Source organism: Talpa europaea (genome assembly GCF_964194135.1).
Source record: "Talpa europaea genome assembly, chromosome: 12".
Classification (NCBI taxonomy): Eukaryota; Metazoa; Chordata; class Mammalia; order Eulipotyphla; family Talpidae; genus Talpa; species Talpa europaea.
In genome coordinates this window covers 102,015,127-102,037,387 of record NC_140079.1, presented here as the reverse complement: position 1 = coordinate 102,037,387, position 22,261 = coordinate 102,015,127, and the positions used below count along the sequence as shown (strand labels likewise).

The window sequence follows — 22,261 nt, the reverse complement described above, 5'->3', positions numbered from 1 at the left end:
ATCCCCCAGGGCCTCACCCCTGCCCATGGCACAGGGCTAGCGCGCCTCTGGGCTTCCCCTTCCTGCTGCCGGGCGGAAAGGGCTGTGGGGCCTGACTCCCCCAGGGGGCGGGGCGTCGCTGAGGAGGGCCCAATGGGCGGGGGCGGGGCCAGTGGGCGGGGGCGGGGCGCAGGAGGGCCCAATGGGCGGGGGCGGGGCACAGGAGGGCCCAATGGGGGGCGGGGGCGGGACGTAGGCGGGACCAATGGGCGGGGGCTGGACCCACGAGGAGTGGAAACGGGTTCTCCTCGCGGTAGGAGAGCGGGCGGGAGGTGCTGCCGGTTCGGCCTTTTATTGTGACGTAACTTCACAGACGCGGAAAAGCCGCGGGAGCGCTGGGCGACGCGCCCGATTCCCCACGTGCTGGGAGTGAACGCGGCCACCGCGGCGCTGGGCGTGACGGCGACATCGAGACACAGTGGCCGGCGGCGGGACAGCGACGGGCCTGAGCCGCCCGCCCCGCGCGGGCCGCGCCGTCCCCGGGAGGGGGCCCCGCGCAGGGCCGCGGGACGGGCAGGCGCGCGAGGGCAGCGGCTGCGGGCGTGAGTTCGTGCAGTGAGGAAAAAGAAAAGCAGAGCGGGGCCTCCCCGGTGGCGCAGCGGTTGAGCGCTGGGTTGCGAAGCTGCCTGCGGCCTCTGCGGCGCCGGTTCGATCCCCGGCTGCTCCCCGGCCACCGGAGGAGGGTCCCACATGGTGCGCAGACCCCTCCTGCCACCCGCTGCTCCCCTCAGCAGTGTACTTCAGTCCCTCTGCCTGCTCTGCTCCCCGCTCTGGCTCTGGTGAATTCTCTCACCCTCCCGCGCTTCTGACTGTACCCAGCGCATGCATAAACAAAACAAACAAACAAATATAATAAATAAATAAAAACATGCCTCTATAAAAAAAAAAGTTTAAAAAAAAAAAAGAAAAAGAAAAGCAGAGCCGCATGGTCGAAAATGTTGACGAGACAAACAGTTCATTAACCAAATGTTACAAAAAATAAATAGAGATTAAAATATTTACAAGAGGGCCTCCCTGCTGGCGCAACGGGTTAAGACACAACCTATGAAGCTGTCTGCAGCCTCGGCAGCACGAGTTTGATCCCCCCGCGAGGGAGCTACCCACGTGGTGCAGCAGACCTCTCCTGTCCCCCGCTGCTCCCCTCAGCAGTGTGTTTCAGTCCGTCTGCCTGTTCTGCTCCCCGCTCTGTCTCTGGGGAATCCTCTCATCCCCGCCACCTCTGGCCTGTGCCCACGCTCTTGTATGCATAAAATAAATCTTTAAAAAATTTTTACAAGAAAAACGACAACTGGGAATTCAAGAGACACAGAACAATCCAAGCTATCCTAAAAACGAGGAGCAAATGGGATAATTCAGTCTCTCTGACTTCAAAGCTTACTATAAGCCAGGGTGACCCAGATATTGAGGTGCCTGCACTTAGATTCATGGACCGAAACTGAGAGCCCAGAGATGACCCTTCACACTGATAGGCAACTGCTTTTCAGCGAGGGTGCCAGCAAGTTTAAGTGGGGAAAAAGCTCATCTTTTCAACACATGTACTAAGGCAGGCAGGTAGCCACATGCAAAAGAATGAAGGTGGAGGCCTATTTCACACCACATACAAAAAGGAACTCGAAATGGGCCAAAGACTCATGAAAGAGTTAAGGTATAAAACTTTTAAAAGCAAAACAAAGGAGTAAATCTTTGTGAACTCGGATTAGGCAGGGATTTCTTAGCTATGACATCAAAGCACAAGTAACAAAAGGAGAAAAACAGCTAAGTTGGACGTCTTCCAGAAGAAAAGCTTTTGTGCTTCAAGGTATACCATCTCAACAGGAGACAATAAAGTGATAACAACCCCAGAAGGAGAGAGTTTTTGCAAATCAAAGATCTGATAAGGTACTGATAAACAGTTTTTAAATCCAATAATACAATAACAACCCAGGGCATCCTTGGTGGCACAGGGGTTAAAGACTCGGCACTATCAGCTATCACCAGCCACTGAGGCATGAGTTTGATCCCCCGCCCGGGAGCTGACCCACAAGGCGCAGCAGACCTCTCCTGTCTCCCCACTGCTCCCCTCAGCAGTGTATCTCAGTGGATCTGCCTGTTCTGCTCCCCACTCTGTCTCTGGTGAATCCTCTCACCTCCCCTCAGCACCTCTGGCCTACACCCCAGTTCTTGTATGCATAAATAAAATAAATCTTTAAAGAAAATAATAAAATAAAATAAGCCAACTCTTTTTTTTTTTACTGTGGAATTTGGACTTTATTTATTTTAAAGATTTATTTATTTATTTATACAAGAGCTGGGGTACAGGCCAGAGGTGCGGGAGGGGGAGAGGATTCACCAGAGACAGAGTGGGGAGCAGAACAGGCAGACTGACGAAATCCACCGCTGAGGGGAGCAGCGGGGAGACAGGAGAGGTCCGCCGCGGCGTGTGGGTATCTTGCCGGCCGGCCGGGATCGAACCCGCGCTGCAGAGGCTGCGGACAGTTTCACAGCGCTGCGCTCAACCCGCTGCGCCACCGGGGAGGCCCCACAGGCATCTTGAGAACCATTTCTCGACGAGCGCCCCTTCGCGGCTAACAAGCACCTGCGGGAGACGCGGGGCTCGTGCACTGCCCGCCTCGGGCCCGGGACTGTGGGCTGCGCGGCCGGCGCACCCCCCTCCCTGCGGCTGTGCGCTTCCCGCGCCCCGCTGGCCCCTCATCCCCACGGTCCCGCCGCACGCGGGGCCCAGAGCCTTATTGTCCTCACTCATTTCAGTTTCTCAGACCGGCCAGCGCGGGGGCCACCAAGGCCGCAGGGGGGCGCTCCAGGAACCCCCTTCCGCTCCAAGACGGCCTGAGGCGCGCGGACACAAACGCTCGCGCTCGGCGGGCAGACCCGGGCGCCCCGCCCCCACCGCACCCGGCGGAACCTGCGGCGCGGAGACCCCAGACCCAGCCCCCGCCCCGGAGAGGCTCCGCCCCCCGCCGCCGCCGCCGCCAATCCTGGGCCTGCCCCGCCCCCTACGCAAGCCCTAGCCCCGCCTCCTCGGGAGGCTTGGCCCCGCCTGCCCGGAGCCCTGGCCCCGCCTCCGCCGCGAGTCCTGGCCCCGCCTCCCAGCGCCGATTGGTCAGGCCTCCAGCTGGGCGTCGCGCTGCGAAGACGCGGAGAAGCGGATTCAGCGCAAGGAATGGACCCGCGGGCCTGCTGCGCATGCGCCCGCCGCCCGGCCGTTCGGGAGGCCGGCTCCCCGCGGGGCGGCGCGCGCGGGCACGGGGCGCGCTCCCGCGCGGGCGGGTGGGGGCGGGGAGCGGCTCCCGGGCTGCGGTGGCCGGAGGGCCCGGGCCGCGAGGTCGACGGCTGCGGCTGCAGCGGCCAGGCCGAGGGCCCGCCGCGGCCCGGTCGCCGGAGAGGGAGGCCCCGCCCCGTCGCCGCCCGGCCGGGCCCGGTGAGGACAGGCCCCGGGGCCGGGGGGGTCCCGTCCCCCGGCGCGACGCGCCCGCCGGCCCCGGGCTCCAGGGCCGCGGGTGGGGGTGCCCGGCCCGCGCGCGGCCGCCGCCTCGTCCCTCGGCCGCGACTCGCGCCCTCGTCCTGCTCGCCCCCCGCGCCCCGCGCCCCCGGTGACCTTGCGCTGTGGCCTCGCCCCGCCCCCGCCCGGCGGGCCCGCCCCGCGGCGCCAAACTTTGTTCCCCTCAGTCCCGCCGCCGCCGCGCGGCCCCGGCCCGGGGGGCGGAGGCTCCCGAAAGACTGTGAGGGGCAGACCCTCGTCACGTGACCGCCCCCCCCCCCGGTCCACTCCGCGGGACCGACCGCGGGGCCGGCGGGCCGGGCCTGGCCGGCCGCGAAGCCCCTGCCCCGCCCGCCGGCTCCCCTTCCCTGCGCCTTCCTGGGGAGATGCTGCGCCCCGAAAATCCGTCCCGGGGGCCCTTCCCTTGCAGAGCAGGGGCGCGTTTTCATTATTTTGACATCGCGGCCTTTCGAGGCCAAAATCGTTTATTCCCAGGATGTGATGGAAATTTTTGTTTGATTCCATCAGCTTTGCTGCTTCTCGTCCCGGGCGACGCCTCAGACTTGGGGGAGACGATGATTAGGGTGTGCGGTGGGGGTGCTTCTAACCCAGACGGGGGGATTTTATTAGAGAGAAATGAGTAAACTTGAGCTGCGGAAGGTGGCCTGGCCGCGCGGTGCAGGGAGAACAGCGGGGCGGCGGGGCGGGGTGGGGGGCTGCCCTGGCGCCTGGGGGGGGCCACCGGGGCTTGGGGCGGAGCTGGGAGCTCAGCCTCCCCCAGTGTCCTCTGTGACCCTGACCGCTGGGGGACGGTCCTTCTCGGGGAGCCCTGGCCCTCCGGGGGCCTTCATGATGCTGGCACCCGTGACTGGGGAGCTGCTGTTGCATCAGGCAGGCCAGGGAGCTGCCAACCCCCCTCCACACGGCCCACAGCAGCGCCAGTGGCCTGGTGCGGGGCTGGAGAGCCGGGGAGGCTGAGCATGTAGGGTGGTAATTCTTAGTCTCTGGGAGCCCCCCTGCCACTCCCAGGAGGGATGTCCGTGGTATGCTCAGAGGCACCGCTGAGGGTCACATATTCACAGGGGTTCACGAGCTGGCCCTGGAACCCCTAATCCTCATCAGTGTGGGGGCAGCAGTTGGAATCTCCCAGGAGCCTTCTCCAAGAGCTCCTCTCCCCGTTTCCACTCTGTAGGACCCTCTGGGGCCTTGACCAGAGCTCCCAGCTCTTGGGCACTGGTTTGTAGGTGAATTCATGGACTGTAGCTCATTCGCCACTTTCCTATCTCACAGGTGCAGGAGGTGATGAGACCCGTCGCAGCTCCCCACCCAGCCAGGACCCAGGTGGTGGCGGCCGGTGGGGGTGCCTCCCGCTCACCTGTATGAAGGTAATTCCCCTGATCTGCTATTGGCTACCGAGCGGGGGGTTGTCTCCAGGCCCTGACTGACGCCAGCTTGGACCAGGGGTGTCCGAGAGGCACCTGTCAGCGCAGACCCGCTGCAGTGTGTTTCAGTAGATCCGCCTGTCTGCTCCCCACCCTGTCTCAGGTGAATCCTCTCACCCCCCTGTACCTCTGGCCTGCACTCCAGTTCTACACATACACAAATAAATAAATCTTTAAAAAGAAAGATACACTTAGGGGCTCCCCTGGTGGCGCAAGGGGTTAAGACGCAAACTATGACGCTATCTATAGCCACTGCAGCACGAGTTCCATCCCGGGCCAGGGAGCTCCCACATGGCGGCAGACCTCTCCTGTCTTGCCTGCTGCTCCCCTCAGCAGTGGATTTCAGTCAATCTGCCTGTTCTGTTCCCTGATCTGTCTGGTGAATCCTCTCACCCCCCGCACCTCTGGCCTGTACTCCGGTTCTTGCATAAATAAATAACTTAAAAAAAAAAAAAGAAAGAAAGATACACACTTAAACCCACCTGGAATAAACAAGTCAGAGGGGGAAGTCAGACCCCCTCTGTGCGCCCTGCAGATCCATGTTTTCTGTCGTTCCCAAGCTCCCTGCCCGGAGCACGGGACCACGCAGCTGAGCTTCCACCCAGCGGGATGCAAACACGTGAGAAAGTTCTGACCCAGCTCATTCATCCAGGGACTGCGACCTCTTAGCTGTCACAACCCATATCCAAGAGAGTCTAAGGAAGATTCTGGAAGGCCAGCGACCAGGAATATTGAGATGAGTGTGCAAGTGGAAGCAGTCCTGGCTTCTTCCCGTGGAGAGAGCTGCTTGCACATGTCTGTGTTACGTGGAGAGAAAGCGGATTTCCTGGTAGACTAGTGTTTTGCCTCCGTCTGGGCGTCCACAGAGCTTGGAGCTCAGTGGCAGGGAGAGGCCGGCCCCAGGCTGTTCCAGAGCCACTTAGTTTTCCACGGAAGCCACACTCGTCCCTGCAGGCTCGGGATCTCAGGGAAAGACGTTTTTATCTTGAAGCAAGCTGGTCCCATGTGGCGGGGCTGTGCCTCTGCGTAGGTGCGACCCCGTGGTCGCTTCCAAGAGCTTTGCCGGGGCCTGGCGGGGAGGCGGTGCCACTTTGAAAAGCTGTACTGGCCCTCCTGAGCCAAGGGCCAGCCTGGCCCCCAGATCTGTGTGACTTGCCCCTTGGAGCAAATTCTCCTCCTCTTAAGGTCCCCCAAATGCCGCAAGGTGTCTGAACTCATTAAATTGCTACAGCATCTCTCCATGGCGGAGCCGTGACTCTCCAGCCACACCAGAGGGACCCGCTGGAGTCACTGGCCCCTGGCTGAGGGGCTGCGCTGCAGCTGAGCTGAGATGGGCATGGGGAGGCCTTCCTGGGGCTCACTCGCACAGACCGCCTCAGGCTGCTGGGGCACCAACCTCCCCAACACCTCGTTCAGTGCTCCGTCCACAGCCCGGGGCCCCACAGAGCCCCTGCTGAATGTGCACATCCTGACTCTGCTCAGACCCTGGTCAGGGTGAGCCCAGGGGCTGCACTGCAGCCAGCGACCAGCCATTCTTGGGGAGACAGAGTCACACAGGCAGAGGTAGACACAAAGGCCCGGTGGGAAGACCCCTCAGCTCTCCTGCTGGTCCTGGGAATGCACGTCTAGCCGCTCCTTGCCCTGCTGTTGGTCTTTTAGACCTGGGGTGGGCGGAGAGCTGCATGTGGGGGCCGCAGGACCACCCCCCCCACACACACACACACACCGCTGGATGCTCCAGTCGCGACAAGCAACACGTCACAGATATCACCAGATGGGGGTCACCCAGTCCAGAACCACCAGCTGCAACCCACTGCACCCATGCCTGTAGTCAGAGCCGCAATTTGAAAAGCACCCTTTGAAGTGATTTTGGGGGTACAGGCCCTAAGGCAGACATAGGAGATGAGCACTGACTGCCTTTTCCAGGTCTGACCTGGCCCTGTCTGGGGCCTACGATCAAGCCTGGGCTGGTGCTCTGCAGTGTGGAGTGGGCTGGGGGGCGCTGGGGGATGCTGGGAGCCACCCCAGCCCTGCAGCCAGCCCTTAGCGAGAGGAGATTATTAAAGATCGCAGTTCTTTGGGTTCTGGGAGGCTCCAGCTGGAAAGACTGGAAGTCCCGGAGACTTCAGTGGGGCTTTCATGGCTGGTGGACGTGCTGGGCTCAGGCAGGAGATGGGAGCAGCCCAGTGACCAGCAGTGGCCCTGGGCAGCACAGGCCAGGGGAGGTGCAGGCCTGTGCTGGTGTGCCTGGGCCTCAGTTTCCCCAGGGCAGCTGTGGGCTTGTGCTGGAGCTGGGCTGGTGTCACAGGGGCTGTGTTCCTGCCCGGGCCCAGGTCCACAGCCAGTGAGGGCTTCTCCCTGCCACCCAGGTCCCTGCGTCTCTTATTTTCTCTATTATAATCACTGTGGCCATAAACCTTTTAAAATTATTTTTATACAAGAGCTGGGGTACTGGTCAAAGGCTTGGGAGGGTGAGAGGATTCACCAGAGACAGAGTGGGAAGCAGAACAGGCAGACTGATGAAATACACTGCTGAGGGGAGCAGCGGGCAAGACAGGAGAGGTCTGCCCTGCCATGGGGTATCTCCCAGGCTGGCTGGGAATCGAACCCACGCCGCAGTGGCTGCAGACAGCTTCACAGCGCTGCACTCAAGCTGCTGTGCCACTAGGGAGGCCTGGCCATAAAACTTTGACTCTGACCTAATCTTAGAGTTTTAGAAAGTTTTAAAAAATAACACAGAGGGGCCTCCCTGGTGGCACAAGGGGTTAAGACGCAACCTATGAAGCTGGCTGCAGCCTCTGCTGCACGAGTTCGATCCCTGGCCAGGGAACAACCCACATGGCGCAGCAGACCCCTCCTGTCTCCCCGCTGCTCCCCTCAGCAGTGTGTTTCAGTAGATCCACCTGCTCTTCTCCCCACTCTGTCTCTGGTGAATCCTCTCACCCCCCACCCCCATCTTTGGCCTGTACCCCAGCTCTTGTATGCATAAATAAATAAAAAAAAATAACACAAAGAACCCCACCTACCCCTCACCCGGTGTCCCTGGCCCTCAGTGGCGAGCCTGGCACCGTGCAGTGTTGAAGCCAGGAGAGCGGCCTTGGAGGAGTACTGCTGACCTTGGCCGTTGGCGGGTCCCACTGTCCTCGCCTTGTCCAGTGCAGCACCTCGCAGGCTCCCGCCTGCGTCAGCCCCCAGTCCCCTTGGCCTCCTCCAGTTGGGAGCGCTGGTGTCTGGACACACCTGAAGTGCCCTGAGGGGCTGCCCTGTGGCCTGTCTGGTGAGACTGGGCTCACCTCGCGGGCAGGGACGTCAGAGATGACGGGGTGTCCTCCGCACGCGGCGGGGACGCCATGGCTGACCTCGATCCGCTTCGGCCCGCGCCTCGGGCTCTGGTGTGACCTGGTGTCGCGTCGGGACGAGCCCCTGGGGGGACAGAGGCGGCGGCCTGGCTCGGGGCCCGGCTGTCCCGCGGGGAGGGCTCCCGCGCGGCGGGCACAGTGCGGAGACAGAAGGCAGGCGAGGGGAGAGGAAACCACCGTCTTTCTACCTTCAGTGCCCGCAGTGCCAGGCAGGGAAGGGGCGCGGGTCCGCGCGGGGGGAGACGGGACGGGCGGCCCGGGGGTCCCCCGCCCCAGGCGCGTCTGCCGGGCCTGGAAGCCCGTGAGCCTTGCTCGCTGAGCTTGGACCAGACGGTCGCCGCCGACTCAGCCACCGGGCTCTGGCGTCCAGCCCGCGTGTCCCATCAGGGTAAACGTTCCGGGGAGTCTTCGTTTTCCCGACGTAGGAACCGTCCAAATCGCTTTCGGAAACGCGGGGGTTTCCCTCGTTTCCCTCGGTGCGCGGGCGGCGCCCCCTGGCGGCTGCGGGGAGTATTGCCGGGGTCAGCCCGCTTCCCGTCCCAGGCGGGGACTCCCCGCTGTCCAGGGACCGCGAACCCCGAAGGCTGGGTCAGCCCCCACGTGCGCGCCATGCTGCGGCCAGGAGAGGGATGGAGCAGCAGGTTATGGGGGCCGCAGAGCTTCTCTGTTTTTATTTTTTTAATTTTTGCGTAGAACTGGGGTGCTGGCCCCAGGTGCAAGGGTTGAGAAGACTCCCCAGAGACAGAGTGGGGAGCAGAACAGGCGGATCCACGGAGACACACTGCTGAGGGGAGCAGCGGGGGGACAGGAGAGGTCTGCTGCGCCCTGTGGGTAGCTCCCTGGCTGGGGATCGAACTCAGGCCTGAGCGGTAACAGCCTGAGCCTCGGCCCCCGGCCCCCAGGGAGGCTATTTCAGCGGTTTCTCTATGTTCACAATATCATATTGGCGACTTACAAATCTCCGCACATAATCGGCACCACCTTCCTCCTGTGATGAGGAAGCCAAGCCCAGAAACGAAACCACTGTTGCTCGCGGTGGAAGCGGCTAGGCGGCCCGGCCGGGCGCGGTGCCTGCACAGACCCAGTTCGATGGCTGCCGAGACGAACCCGGAAGGACTTTAAGCAGCTTCATCCAGGAGCGACGTGTCTGCCCATCACGCCCTGGAGCCCACAGCCAGAGCCCAGGGCCCTGGTGACCTGAGTCCCAGGCCTTCCACACCCCAGCCCCACCCAGCTGGGGTCGCTGTCCTCAGGGCCTGGCACCTCCTGAGTGGCCATGATCTGGGGTCTGGGCTGAGCCCCACCGAGTTGGAGGTCCAGGCCGCCCCGGGCCAGGCATGCCCTCTGCGGGCGCAGAGCCAGTGGCGCGCCAGGGGCCTGTGGCCGGGCAGGGGAGGGCACCTGCATGCTGGCCGAGCAGGCCTGGGCTTCCTGCCGGAGCACCTCATCCCGTGCCCCCAGGGCCAGGACGCGCTCCTGACAGCTTTGCCTCCTCCCTCAGGACTTAGCCCTGGGACCCCAGTTCCTTGCCCGGCAGCAGGAGAGACCCCTCTGCTGGAGTGCGCGGGGCCACCATGCCCCTGCCCGAGCCCAGCGAGCAGGAGGGCGAGCACGTGAAGGCCGGCCAGGAGCCGTCCCCCGAGCCCCCCGAGCCGGGCACAGATGGCATCCCTGCAGCCCCCACAAAGCCCAAGGAGTTCTCCGAACTGGTCCTGCTCATGGCCTCCGGTGAGAGCAGCGATGGGGTGGATGCCCCACCCCAAGGAGTACCCTGCATCGTGTCCCTGGAGATGTCTGGCCCTGATCCCCAGACCAGCACCCCCCGGGTCCCGCCGGCAGAGGAGCAGGGGCGGGCGCTCCAACCAAGCCCCCAGGCCCCTCAGCGGCCCCGTGGCCAGCCAGTCACAGGTGAGTTCTGGGCCTGCGTCCTGGCCCAGCTGCCACGGTGGCGCTGCACGCCGAGCTGGGCCCACACAGCCCTCTCTGGCCCTGCCCAGTGGCCCTGCCCCGAGCTGGGCTGTTGTCTCTCCAGTAAGGACCGAGCCAGGCCACGTGGCCCGCGACAGCTCAGCCCTGTGTCCCCGCGTTTTCCACGTCTTCCCGGCCCCAGCCTTGCTCATGTCTGCTAACCCAGCCCTGCACCCAGCAGCCCCTGCGCCCCTGGAGTTCCTGAGGACGCCATTCGGGGGCCGCCTCCTGGTGCTGCAGTCCTTCCTGTACAAGCAGGAGAAGGCCGTGGGGGACAAGGTGTACTGGAAGTGCCGCCAGCACCACGAGCTGGGCTGCCGCGGACGGGCCATCACCCGCGGGCCCAGGGCCACGGAAATGCGCGGCCACTGCCACCCACCCGACGAGGAGGGGCTGGAGGCACGGCGCCAGAAGCAGAAGCTGCCCGGCCCAGCCCTGCCAGATGGCTCGGGGGGCCCTGAGGACCCTGGAGGTCCAGTGCAGGAGCCGATGGAGGGGGCGAGCCCGTGGCTGTGTCCCCAGGAGCCAGAGCCCGCCCCTGCAGGGCTGCCGGACAAGCGGGCCCCCGAGCAGGAGGGGTTCCGAGCCCTTTCGCTGCTGAGCCTGCCCCCCAAGAAACGCCCGACCTTGGGGTTCGGTGAGTGCCCCACCCTGCTCCTCCTGGGGGCCCTTTTCTGTGCCTGAACAGAAGTATGAGCACCCACACTGGAAACCAAAACAACTTTACAAAGTATGAACGTGTCCCCAGAGCGCTCAGCCCGCGAGTCGGACGCCCAGAGCGCTCAGCAGGCCGTGTCCAAAGACCCGGGGCCCCAGGGCCTTCTGGGATCTTGCTGGATAGCCGGGTCTGGTGTGGGGCCTGGGGTAGTGCTGTGGCCGTCCGAGCGGGGAAGCTGGCCTGTGAGGGCTCCAAGGGCCTTGGGCTCTGGGCCAGGGTCAAGGTGTGGACCCACCTGTGCAACCCGGCAGCTGCGTGGGGGGAGGGCTGGGTCTCCCCTGGTTTCATTCCCAGTAATTGGGGGTGGACTTGGTCATGAAGGCCAGTGCCTCCTGGCCCAGAAAGAAGGGAAGGGCCGAGCGGGCTGGTGCTCGGGTGCCCGGGCAGGGTGGCCGCAGAGGGAGGTGTTTGCCCACTGTGGTTTCGGCACCATTCGAGTCCCCGGGCATGTGTGGGTGGCGTTCAGAAGTGAAGTAAACTGGAACAGCAAGCCCAGAGTCAGGACGGGAGTGACTGGAGCCTGCGCGGCCTTGGGGGAGGCAGGGGGTGACCTGGGAGGTGGACTTGAACCGGTGAGCCTCAGCCGCCCCACACTCTGGCAAAGGAAGCGCAGCTCCGCCTGGGGCACCGAGTGGGGTTGGGCGGCCCAGCGCGCAGCGCCGGGCAGGGTGGAGGGAGGGGCAGCCCCTGAAGCCGGGCCCTCCAGCAGGGCCGCCGCCCCTGGAGTTCCTGCGCACCTGCTACGGCGGCCGCTTCCTGGTGCACCAGTCCTTCCTGTACAAGCGCGAGAAGGCGGTGGGCGACAAGGTGTACTGGACCTGCCGCGACCACGCGCTGCACGGCTGCCGCAGCCGGGCCATCACGCAGGGCCCGCGCGTGACCGTGATGCGCGGCCACTGCCACCCGCCCGACGTGGAGGGCCTGGCGGCGCGCCGGCAGCAGGAGAAGGCCCTGGGCAGGCCGCGGGCCGGGCCGGACGGCGCCGGTGGCCGAGCGGACAGGACGCCCCCCGGCGCGGGGAGCCCGCTGGGCCGCGGGGGGCCCGGCCCGCCGACTCCCTGCAGGCCGCGGCCCCGGAGGCGCGCCAAGGCCGAAGACCGGCCCCCAGCTCTGCAGCCCGCCGAGGACCAGGACGAGGACCTGGGTGAGGCCCCCGCGCCTGCCGACTCGGGCCTGACCCTTCGAGTTCTGCCTCCCGAGGTCCCAGACGCAGGACTGGGGTCGGCAGCCCCGCGCCCCGCCCACTCCTCGAGGCCACGCCTCCTGCGGGCCCTCGTCCTATAGGCTCCTCCATCGGCCCCGCCCCCAGAAGCCCCGCCTCCTTCATGCCCCGCCCCACACCGGCTGCTGCTCCTGCAGGTCCTGGCCCCGCCCCCTGCAGGCCCCGCCCCCTGCAGGCTCCTCCCCATAGGCCCCGCCTCCCGCGCGCGCCGCCCCCTGCTGGCTCCTCCCCATAGGCCCCGCCTCCCGCAGGCCCCGCCTCCCCAGAGGCCCCCCCCCCCCCCCCCGCAGGCCCCTGACCCGGCTCCCTGCGCCCCAGGGGGCCCCGAGTTCCTGCGGACCCCGCTGGGGGGCAGCTTCCTGGTGCACGAGTCCTTCCTGTACCGGCGCGAGAAGGCGGCGCGCGACAAGGTGTACTGGACCTGCCGCGACCAGGCGCGCATGGGCTGCCGCAGCCGGGCCATCACGCAGGGCCCGCGCGTGACCGTGATGCGCGGCCACTGCCACCCGCCCGACCTGGGGGGCCTGGAGGCGCTGCGGCAGCGCGAGCAGCGTCCCGGGGCGGCTCCGCGCGGAGGCCCAGGTAGGCGGGCGGGGCCTCGGGGCGCCCCCACGCGGGGACACTCTGGGGGGTGGCAGCCGCCGCGCCCCTTCCCCGCCCCTCCGGCCCCGCCTTCCCCAGTGGAGCCGCATCGCGGCGGGAACTCGGGGCGGCGCCGTCCACGGGTCCAGCAGCCGCGGGGCGGCGGGGCCGGGCCTTCCGTGGGCGCGGGCGGCGCGGTCTGGGGGCGCCGAGATCTGGGGGCCGCCTGCCTGTCCCCGCGTCCGCGCTCTGCCCGCGGGGTCCGGCGGCGGCTCCGGCCCGGCCCGCAGACGCCCCGCGCCCCCCACCCCCCGCCGGCGCGGTCCCGGCTCCCCGGGCCCTGAGGCGCCCTTTGGCCCCGGTGTTCGCCCAGCGCGAGGTCTCTGGTTTTATTCTCTTTAGACGCTTGTACCCCGATTCCGCCCCGGCTCACCAGACACCCCAAACCTGAGGGGCTTCTGAGGACGCGGCCGCGTGGCTTCCCGGAGCGCGGGCCGCGGGGGCCCGGCCTCTCGCCGCCCCGGCCGGCCGTCGGGTCTTGCCGCGAACCTGCGCGGGCAGGGCCGGGCGCTCGCGGCTCGGCACACCTGCCTGGGCCGCGGCCCGCGCTTCTGGCTTTGGGGTGTGCCCGCAGGGCGCCCCATGTCCACACCCTCGGCTCCCCCGCCCTGCGTTGCTCCTGTCTCGTCTTGTGAGCGGCCGTGCTCGCTCCTTGCGTGCTTCCCAGGACAGGGGGCGGCGCTGCTGCGCTCAGCCCTTGGGGTCCTGTTCGCCCCATGTGTGCGCCATGCCCCCCCTGCACTCAGCTCCCCTGTGGCTCCCGAGCTGCCTGTGCCCCAAGGGGCCCCACTTTCTTTCCCCACCAGCTGGGCCCAGGGCCCCGGGGCACACCCTGCAGGCTTAGGCGTGGGCCAAGATGGGGGACCCTGCCTTCCTGGGCCCTGAGCCGGGGAACATAGCTCTGCCTTCTGGGCCTCCGCCCTGCCAGGCTGGGGGCTGTGTGGGGCCTCGGGACGAGGCGGCAAGGGCGATGACGGGGCGCCTGCTCTGAGCACAGGCCCCCACTGCTCCCGGTCGGGCTCCGCTCTCCCGCCTGTGATGTCTCCCCAGGAGGCCCCGAGTTCCTGCGGACCCCGCTGGGGGGCAGCTTCCTGGTGCACGAGTCCTTCCTGTACCGGCGCGAGAAGGCGGCGGGGGACAAGGTGTACTGGACCTGCCGGGACCAGGCGCGCATGGGCTGCCGCAGCCGGGCCATCACGCAGGGCCAGCGGGTGGCTGTGATGCGCAGGCACTGCCACCCGCCCGACCTGGGGGGTCTCGAGGCGCTGCGGCAGCGCGAGCAGCTCCCCGGCTTGGCCCAGAGGGAGGACGCAGGTGAGGCAGCCCGGGGCCGCGTCTCCCTGCTGGCTGCCGGACATCCTGCCCGGCCCGTCCTCCTCCGAGGCTCCCAGTCCCCGGGCCTAGTCAGGTGGCCTCAGCCGGAGGGACCCGCTCGGCCCTAAGAAGGGGTGGCCGGTGCGCCTGAGTGTGGGACATTCATCCTCCCCTCGGATCACTCTCGCTTCCGCTTTCCTCTCTTCCCCACCCCGTTCAGTTCTCCCTGGTACCCCAAACCCTGGCAAGGCAGGTCCTTTCAGGTCAGGTTAGTAAGAGTCTCAAGAGTCCCGTTGCTTGCCAGCTGGCTGCGGGGGCTGGGAGCCCCTGGTATACAGTCCAGGCCACCGTGGGCCTCCTGGAACGTTCCAGCCCAGCCCCTGCCTTGGGGCACCCGCCAGTGTGCTAGACGCGGAGTCAGTCTGCCCCGGAGGGCATTGGCCTGGGCCAGGGCCTTCGGTCCCAGGGCCCCAGGCGCGGGGAGCCGGCCAGGGCGGGCCCTGGGGAAGGGAGGTTGCCCGGCCAGGCTGGCTCTGGGACCAAGCCCCAGCCGCCCCTGGCGTCCGGCCGGCACCCACAGGTCACCTTCCCCTCAGGGACCCCACAGCCCCTGGAGTTCCTCAGGACTTCCCTCGGGGGCCGCTTCCTGGTGCACGAGTCCTTCCTGTACAGGAAGGAGAAGGCGGCGGGGGACAAGGTGTACTGGATGTGCCGGGACCAGGCCCGCATGGGCTGCCGCAGCCGGGCCATCACGCAGGGCCAGCGGGTGACCGTGATGCGGGGCCACTGCCACCCGCCCGACCTGGGGGGTCTGGAGGCGCTGCGGCAGCGTGAGCAGCTCCCCAGCGCGGCCCAGCAGGAGGACCCAGGTACAGGCGGGTGGGGGTGAGCGGTGGGGCGGAGGCCGTGGGATCTGACCCCTGGCAGGCCAGAGAGCACCTGGGCCAGACCCGCTGAGCCGCGCACTGCCCTTCCTGCCCTTGCCAAGCCTTACCACCTGCCTGCGCGCCCCTCCCACCTGCCTCCTGCTGGCATGCCCAAACGCCCTCTCCTGCCCGAGGGCACACCCGGGCAGCCCCCCTGCCGCTCCTCCCCTCCGGCCTTCTCTCCGTTATTCTGAGGGGTCTGAACTCCTCCGGCTCCCAGCCTGTTGATACGCAGATGAGGATACGCAACTGCCACAGACCACGCTCAGCGTCTGGGGGGGGGGGGTGTGCATGCGTGTGCATGCGCGTGCATGCAAGCACATAAAATTTTGCCAGTTATGAATTTTATTTAACTGAAAATGGGTTCCCTTCGTGTAGCTCGAACACAAACCAGCGTTCAGACAGCGCATGCGTCTCATATTACTTCCCGTAAACGTTCAAACGAAGCCTGATTTCTGCTTTGACTCAGAGAGGAGAGGTCCAGGAATACAGGCACCCTCGGCTGTGGCCCTTTTGATGACAAGGGCTGATGACTGACTTTTAGGATCTCAAATCACCTGTTTTACCAGGCACAGGGAGTTTGGGGGCTGCAAACCTAGGGACCCCTCAAACCAGAGCCGGCGGCCTGGTTGTCTGCCCCAGAGCCTCAAGGCCGTCACAAGGCTGAGCCTTTGGCTGTAGCAGCTTCTACAAGGAGAGACTGATTAATCCATGTTTTCAATTTTGTTTCTTCAGAAAAGACAAAACTTCTGCCTGAAGGTCAACTGTGCCACGAGACTTGCTCTCCCGAAAGCCAGACCTGCGGGTAATTATGTTCATTATCTAATGTGGCATCAGAAATTACCCCAAAACTTAGCTTAAAACAAATATTTACCATCTGTCACGTTCCTGTGGGTCCAGAACGGAGGGGCAGCTGGGTGGTTGTGGCCCAGCCCCTCGAGGTCAGAAGGAGACAGCAGCTGGTCCTGCCCTGAGAGCCAGAGAGGGCCAGGGCCACTTCAAGGCGGCTCCTCCTGGTGTGGACAGGGGCCTGGGGGACCAATCTGTGGGCTGCTGGAGCCACCTCCAGCGTGACCACGCTCTTCCCCCAAACAAGCAGGGTAAGAGGAGGCAGGGCCAGGGCTGCCAACTGCGCGGGGATTCACCTTCTTCTCAAGCACACGTGGAACAGTCTCTGGATGAGGCCACATTTAAAACAAGACTCCACAAATTTAAAAGAACTGAAACTATACCGAGCATTTTTTTTTAAGATTTATTTATTTATTTGTACAAGCACTGGGTACAGTCAGAAGCGCGGGAGGGTGAGAGAATCCACCAGAGCCAGAGCGGGGAGCAGAGCAGGCAGAAGGACCAAAGCACGCTGCTGAGGGGAGCAGCGGGCGGCAGGAGAGGTCTGCGCGCCATGTGGGACCCTCCTCCGGTGGCCGGGGATTAAACCAGCACTGCAGAGGCTGAGGGCAGCTTCGCAGCCCAGCACTCAACCGCTGCGCTACCAGGGGAGGCCCTATACCGAGCATTTTTTAAAGATTTATTTATGCATACAAGAACTGGGGTTCAGGCCAGAGGTGTGGGGGGTGAGAGGGTTCACCAGAGACAGAGTGGGGAGCAGAACAGTTGGATCCACTGAAATCCACTGCTGAGGGGAGCAGCGGGGAGACAGGAGAGGTCTGCTGCGCCCTGTGGGTCAGCTTCTTGGCCGGGATCGAACTCGTGCTGCAGAGGCTGCGGACAGCTTCACAGCACTGAGACTAACCCCTGCGCCCCCACGGAGGCCCTGTGCTGAGCATGTTTAACTGACCTCAGTGGCATGAACTTAGAATCAGAAGCAGAAATAAATTCGGGATAGTCATAAATATATGAAAATGAATAGCCTGTGACTCAAAGAATACATCGCAAGGGAAGTCAGAAAATACTTTTGACATGAGCAACCCCGAAGCACAACGCAGCAGGGGTGCGGCGGGGAGGGGCGCGCAGCCACCAGCGTCCACGTCGAGAAGCAGAACTGTCAAGTCAGCAAGTGTGAGACACGGGAGAGAAGAGCAGAGCGCGCCCCGAGCGGCCAGGGGGAGGGCGGCCGAGCGGGAACGCGTGGCAGAGAACAGAAAAACAATAGAGAAAACTGACAAAACCGAAACTGGCCCCGTGACGAGATCCACAGGTGACAGCCCCTGGCTGAGCTGCCTCCCCCGAAGCTTTGACGACAGAGACGACTGAGCTCATCAGGCGTGAAAGGGGGGCCGTGGGAAAACCAAGCACCACCACGGTGTGTGCGGGCGCAGCTCCCGCGAGCGTCCCGGCCAGCCCGAGGGCCCGAGACCATTCAAGAAGCACAGAACTCGGAGCGGGCCTGCAACAAGAGCCGGATCAGTGATTCTACTGCGTCCAACAGAGAAAGCCCAGCTCCCGGCGACCTTGTCGCTGAAATCTGCAGCCACTTAGAGAAAATCAGCAACAGTCCTTGACAAACTCTTCCAAACAGAAGAGCAGAGAACGTTCCCGATTCATTCTCTAAGCCAGCTTATAGGGCCTGGTGCCAAAACCAAGCAAACAGGTCACAAGAGGGGCCTCCCTGGTGGCGCAGGGGCTAATTCTCAGCACTGTGAAGCTGTCTGCAGCTACTGCTGCACGAGTTCGATCCCCGGCCAGGGAGCTAGCCACAGGCGCAGCAGACCTCTCCTGTCTCCCGCTGCTCCCCTCAGCCGTGTATCTCAGTGGATCCACCTGTTCTGCTCCCCACTCTATCTCCAGGGAGTCCTCTCACCACCACCCCCGCACCTCTGGCCTGCACCCCAGTTCTTATATTCATAAGTAAATAAATCTTTAAGAACAAAAAGGGAAAATGGCAAGCAGATGGGAACCACCATCCGGTGGGAACACACCTGAGGCATCCTCAGTAGGCCCCAGCGAGCTGGACCCTGCGCGTCAGATCAGGAGCCGCGCCTGCCCACGGGACTCAGCCGGGAGGCCTGGTCGCTTCAGCTAAGCAAATCACTTAGCAGAGCGTCTGGCGGGCATGGGCAGGGCCTCGGGGACTGGCTTTGCTCCCCCAGGGCATCCTGCAGCGCCGGTGCTGCCACGCGCCGCCCCAGAGGATGGCGGCTGCCGCGCCGACAGCACAGGGAACCATCCTTCTCGTCGGATCTGATGTCAGTGACAGCGGCCAGGCGCCCTGGACCTCCACGGCCACCCCCTCGGCCCGGGCAGGCCTCCCGTGGACACAGGCCACGCACGTGGCCCTAACTCCCTGCTGGAGAGTCTCGCTCGCTCTGAGTGACCCGGGGGCCCGGGAGGGGTGGTGCCTGGCCTCCTCTGGCACCTCGCGCCCCACGTGCCTTTTCTCTGGCTCATTTTGCATCGTCTCTTTTCTGCGATGACTCAGCCGTGAGCAGGACTGTGCGCAGAGTTCCCTGCGTCCTTCTAGCGAAATCACCAAACCGGAGGTGACCTGGGGGTGGCAGGGCCCCTGCTGATGGAAGCGAGTGAGCATCGAGTACGCCGAAGCAGCTCACGGGATCCAGCCTCCTCCGCGACAGAAGCCCGAGACAAGGCCGGAATCAGAGGGGTTCTCAGCCCGCCGGCCGGCAGCCCCAGAGTCCCGCCACCCAAGCCACGACGGGAAAGGCTGAGCTTCCCTGCGGGCCAGAAGGAAGCCAGGACGCCCCCCTCAGCCCTGGGGGCCTCAGGACGATGAGGGAGAGCTGCTAACAGTGGCATCAGAAAGAACGAAGCTTTCGAGAATGAATGTGCTTGGCTCTCCCGAAGGCCGCCCGCTCGGGCCGCGCGGGGGCCGCCGCTCCACCTCCAGCGAGGAGCAGACAGCACTCAGCGGCGCGACAGTCGCAGCCAGGCGGACGCGAGCTGCTTGACCAACGCAGCGCAGCAAGACTGAGGCGGGGGCGCAGGGCCCAGGGCCTTCCAGGGCGGGAGCGAGGCTTCGTGGGGTGCTGGGGCTGCCCCCTGCGGCAAGCTAGTGTAGGGAGCCGGGACTCCCCCAGCTGTAAGTCGTGAGCGATGTCATGCTTTAAAGGGGCTGATGGGGGGCGTGTGGGCGCGGGATTGCGCCTGGGGCGGTGCTGCCGGTCCCTGCCGCAGCTGCCTTGTTACAGCGCGCGCGTTTCTTCCCCCTCAGGATGGTCAAAGAGGTGAAGCCGGAGAGCGAGGGCCCATGAGACTCTTCTTGGCCTGTCGGAGGGGACCCCTGTGCTGCCACGGACGCCCCTCGTCCACCAGGCCCCCGGCGCTTCCACCGTTAGTTTCTTGTCACAGACTTTCTTCCACTCTGTCCGCGCCTCACGGGCCCGCTGGGCGCTCTCGGGAGGAAGGCGAGGGTGGCGTCTTCGCGGGCTGGCGGCCAGGCTGTGGGGAAGCCTCCTGCTCGGAATGATCTGGAGAGGCGCCTCTGACAACACCCTCCCCCGCCCCGCGCTCCCTGGCCGCAAACAACCCGGTTCTAGAGCACGTGACTGCCAAGGACTGCCCAGCTGAGCTGCCCGCACATCTCCCCGGTGGCCTCTGACAGGAGCCAGGTGGGCCTTGGCTCAGCACCTGCTGCTGGGCGCTGCGGCCCCCGGGGTCTCGGGCAGGAAGCGGAGGCTCCCTGCTCCGGCTCTTTCTCCTTTGCTGACTTAAAACCGAGCCTCAGGCCTGGCAGGTGCCAGGCCTGGCAGCAGGGGGCATCCGGCTTGTCCGCAGTGGCTGGTGTGGGCAGACCCTCCCTGCCGAGCCCAGCGTGTCCGGTTTGTCTGAAGCAGGAAGAGGCCGAGGGCCTGACGGCCACAGGGGCACAGCCCTCGGGCAGAGCCGGCCTGGCAGGTCTGGAAGGGGTGGCCTGGGCCTGCCGGCCTGTCCCGGATTGGGCCCCCCAGGACCCCGGGCGCGTGGCTGTGGCTCTCCTGCAAGGTGGCCACAGCGCCTGTCACCAGCTACGGGACAGTGCCGCTGGGGTGCCCCGTATCCCCTGCTTACGCATTTCCCCAATAAACCCTATTTTACTTAGATCTCCTGGGCAGAGCTGCTGTGTGTCCACAGCCCCTTGGCAGAAACAGCGGCCAGAACGGGGTCACCCGCATCTCAGTGCACCTGATCGGTGCTGGGGTTCAGCAGTGCCCCCAGACGAGACCCCATGCCTGGGGCAGGGCCAGTCACCTGGCTCAGCGGCCAGCTGGACCCAGGGCAATGAGGGCCTCCGAGGGGTTGATGAGGGCAGCAGGGCCTGCTGGCCCGATCTCACGGGGCTCAGAGGGAGCGGCCTCCCCGCCCACCCCGCCGAGCACTCCGGGGTGTGCGCCTGTAAGCAGGGTGAGCTTGGAAAGGACCCCCCGAAGGGCAACGCTGGCCCCTAAGGTCCTGGCAGCTGCCCCACCACTAGCTCAGCCCCCTCGCCCCCTGCCCCCCGCGGGACCCCCAGCGGCCTGCCTGGGTGCGGATGCAGCTGGCGGATGCCAAAGGGGGTCCGCGCCCCTCAGCAGGGACCCTGGACACACGGCGTTTCCAGCCCCCACCCCCATGCCTGCGCTGGCTGAGCGGGCGTGCCCTGCCGGGGTGGGGCACTGCCCTGTGGGGGGGCCAGGCCATGTGGGCGGGGCCAGCGCTGTGGGCGGGGCCAGGCGCTGTGGGCGGGGCCACAAACACGCCCCGGGGAGGAGGCCCGACCCGGGCAGGGCCGGCGGGACCACAGGCGTCTGTGGTTGTCCAGGGACGTGGAAGGCGGTCACGAGGGTGGGGCAGGGGCGGGCCCCTGGGGGCATGGAGGGTCCAGGTTGCGAGAAGCGCTGGAGCCGTCGTCCCGCGGACGGGCCGGCGCGCAGCCTGTGTTGTGCCCGTCAGACTGAGCGGGCGCAGGAGGCAGCGGTGCCCGGTCCGGCCTCTCCCTGGGGTGTCCTCCCTGAGGGGGACACTTCGGCCGCGATGAGGACGGGAGCTGGGCCGCCGTGGGGCGGAGGGTGGGAGATAACGGGGGCGTGGGGAGCTGAACCATGCCCCCAAGTCACGCGCCGAGGTCCTAACCCCCAAAGCGACTGTTGGAAAGTGCACAGATGTGGTGAGTTGACATGATGCCAGATTGGGGGTGCGGGCTCCCCTCCCCGCTGCGGGCGGGCCTGAAGGCCGAGCAGGGCCGGGCCCAAGGCGTCAGCGGTCAGGCCACAGCCGCAGGGCGGGGGCCTCAGGAGCCTTCCCCCTGGCACCTGCCCGAACTGCCAGCCAACCTGGGGCTTCGTGAAGGTGGGCTCAGGAGACAGCCCCGGGCACGAGCAGCAGAGCAAGGGCCACGCAGCCCCTTCGCCCTCTTGCGAGTAGGCCTAGGCCCCTGGGACCAGCTCCTCCCTCTGCTGTCCACCCTGGGCGCCCGCCCCACCCGGCCAGGCAGCGGAGGAGAAGCAAGGCTGTCAGAGGTCACACCTGACAGGGCCTGCCCGAGCACCCTCCAAAAAACCTGAGGATCTTGTTAAATGCAGGTTCTGATGAAGGTGCTGCCAGGGTGCGTTTCCAACATACTCCCTACCAGATGGTGCCAACCCCCGGCCCTCTTTTCAGTGTTGAGGGGCATCACCCCTGCCTCATCTGCTAGCCTGACCCACGTGGAGGTGCCCCGGTGCCTGGGAGTGGGGAACTGCAGTGGGTGCCTGGGCAGGAGCGGGGAAACCCTAAGAGTTCTACTGCCGGAGCTAGCAGGGGGGTGCCCCCCCCATCTCAGGTGCCCAGTCCTGGAACTGAGCACCCCCTCCTCTCTTCCCATGCCAGCTTTTTTAAAAAAAGAGTCAAAAAAATTCATTCATTGTATTCATAAATGAATACAAGAGCTGGGGTGTAGGCCAGAGGTGGGGGGTGAGAGGGCTCACCAGAGAAAGAGTGGGGAGCAGAACAGGTGGATCTACTGAAATCCACTGCTGAGGGGAGCAGCGGGGAGACAGGAGAGGTCTGCTGCGCCCCGTGGGTCACTCCCTGGCCGGGGAGGCTGCGGACAGCTTCGCAGTGGGGAGACATGACCCCTCCCGCCACCAGGAAGGCCCCTCTTCCCATGCCAGCTGTGCAGGAGACTGAGGCCGGGCTGGGAGTCAGGGACCAAGGTTAGAGGACCATGTACAGGGGTTTAGGGGCAGCTCCCACCCCTCTTCACCTGTGGGCTCTTTCCTTGTGGGTTGTGGCGCCTGCC

The 22,261-nt window shown here is 65.2% G+C and overlaps 1 protein-coding gene across 1 annotated transcript; it reads left to right on the top strand.

The window, feature by feature from the left end:
- Positions 1-3,394: 3,394 nt before the first annotated feature.
- On the top strand, positions 3,395-20,094 carry FLYWCH1 (FLYWCH-type zinc finger 1). Its single transcript, XM_084249518.1, has 9 exons — positions 3,395-3,457; positions 9,820-10,226; positions 10,465-10,923; positions 11,711-12,148; positions 12,545-12,808; positions 13,919-14,182; positions 14,779-15,051; positions 15,844-15,913; positions 19,238-20,094. Exons 2-9 carry the CDS (start codon positions 9,893-9,895, stop codon positions 19,275-19,277), a joined length of 2,142 nt encoding a protein of 713 aa, XP_084105644.1. The 5' UTR covers positions 3,395-3,457; positions 9,820-9,892; the 3' UTR covers positions 19,278-20,094.
- Positions 20,095-22,261: the final 2,167 nt, after the last annotated feature.

Bases quoted from the DNA above. Each gene is read 5' to 3' on its own strand.
- FLYWCH1 (XM_084249518.1), top strand. From the start codon at position 9,893: ATGCCCCTGCCCGAGCCCAGCGAGCAGGAGGGCGAGCACGTGAAGGCC. The intron at 10,227-10,464 runs GTGAGTTCTGGG...CCCTGCACCCAG, and splicing joins CCGTGGCCAGCCAGTCACAG to CAGCCCCTGCGCCCCTGGAG. The intron at 12,809-13,918 runs GTAGGCGGGCGG...ATGTCTCCCCAG, and splicing joins GGCTCCGCGCGGAGGCCCAG to GAGGCCCCGAGTTCCTGCGG.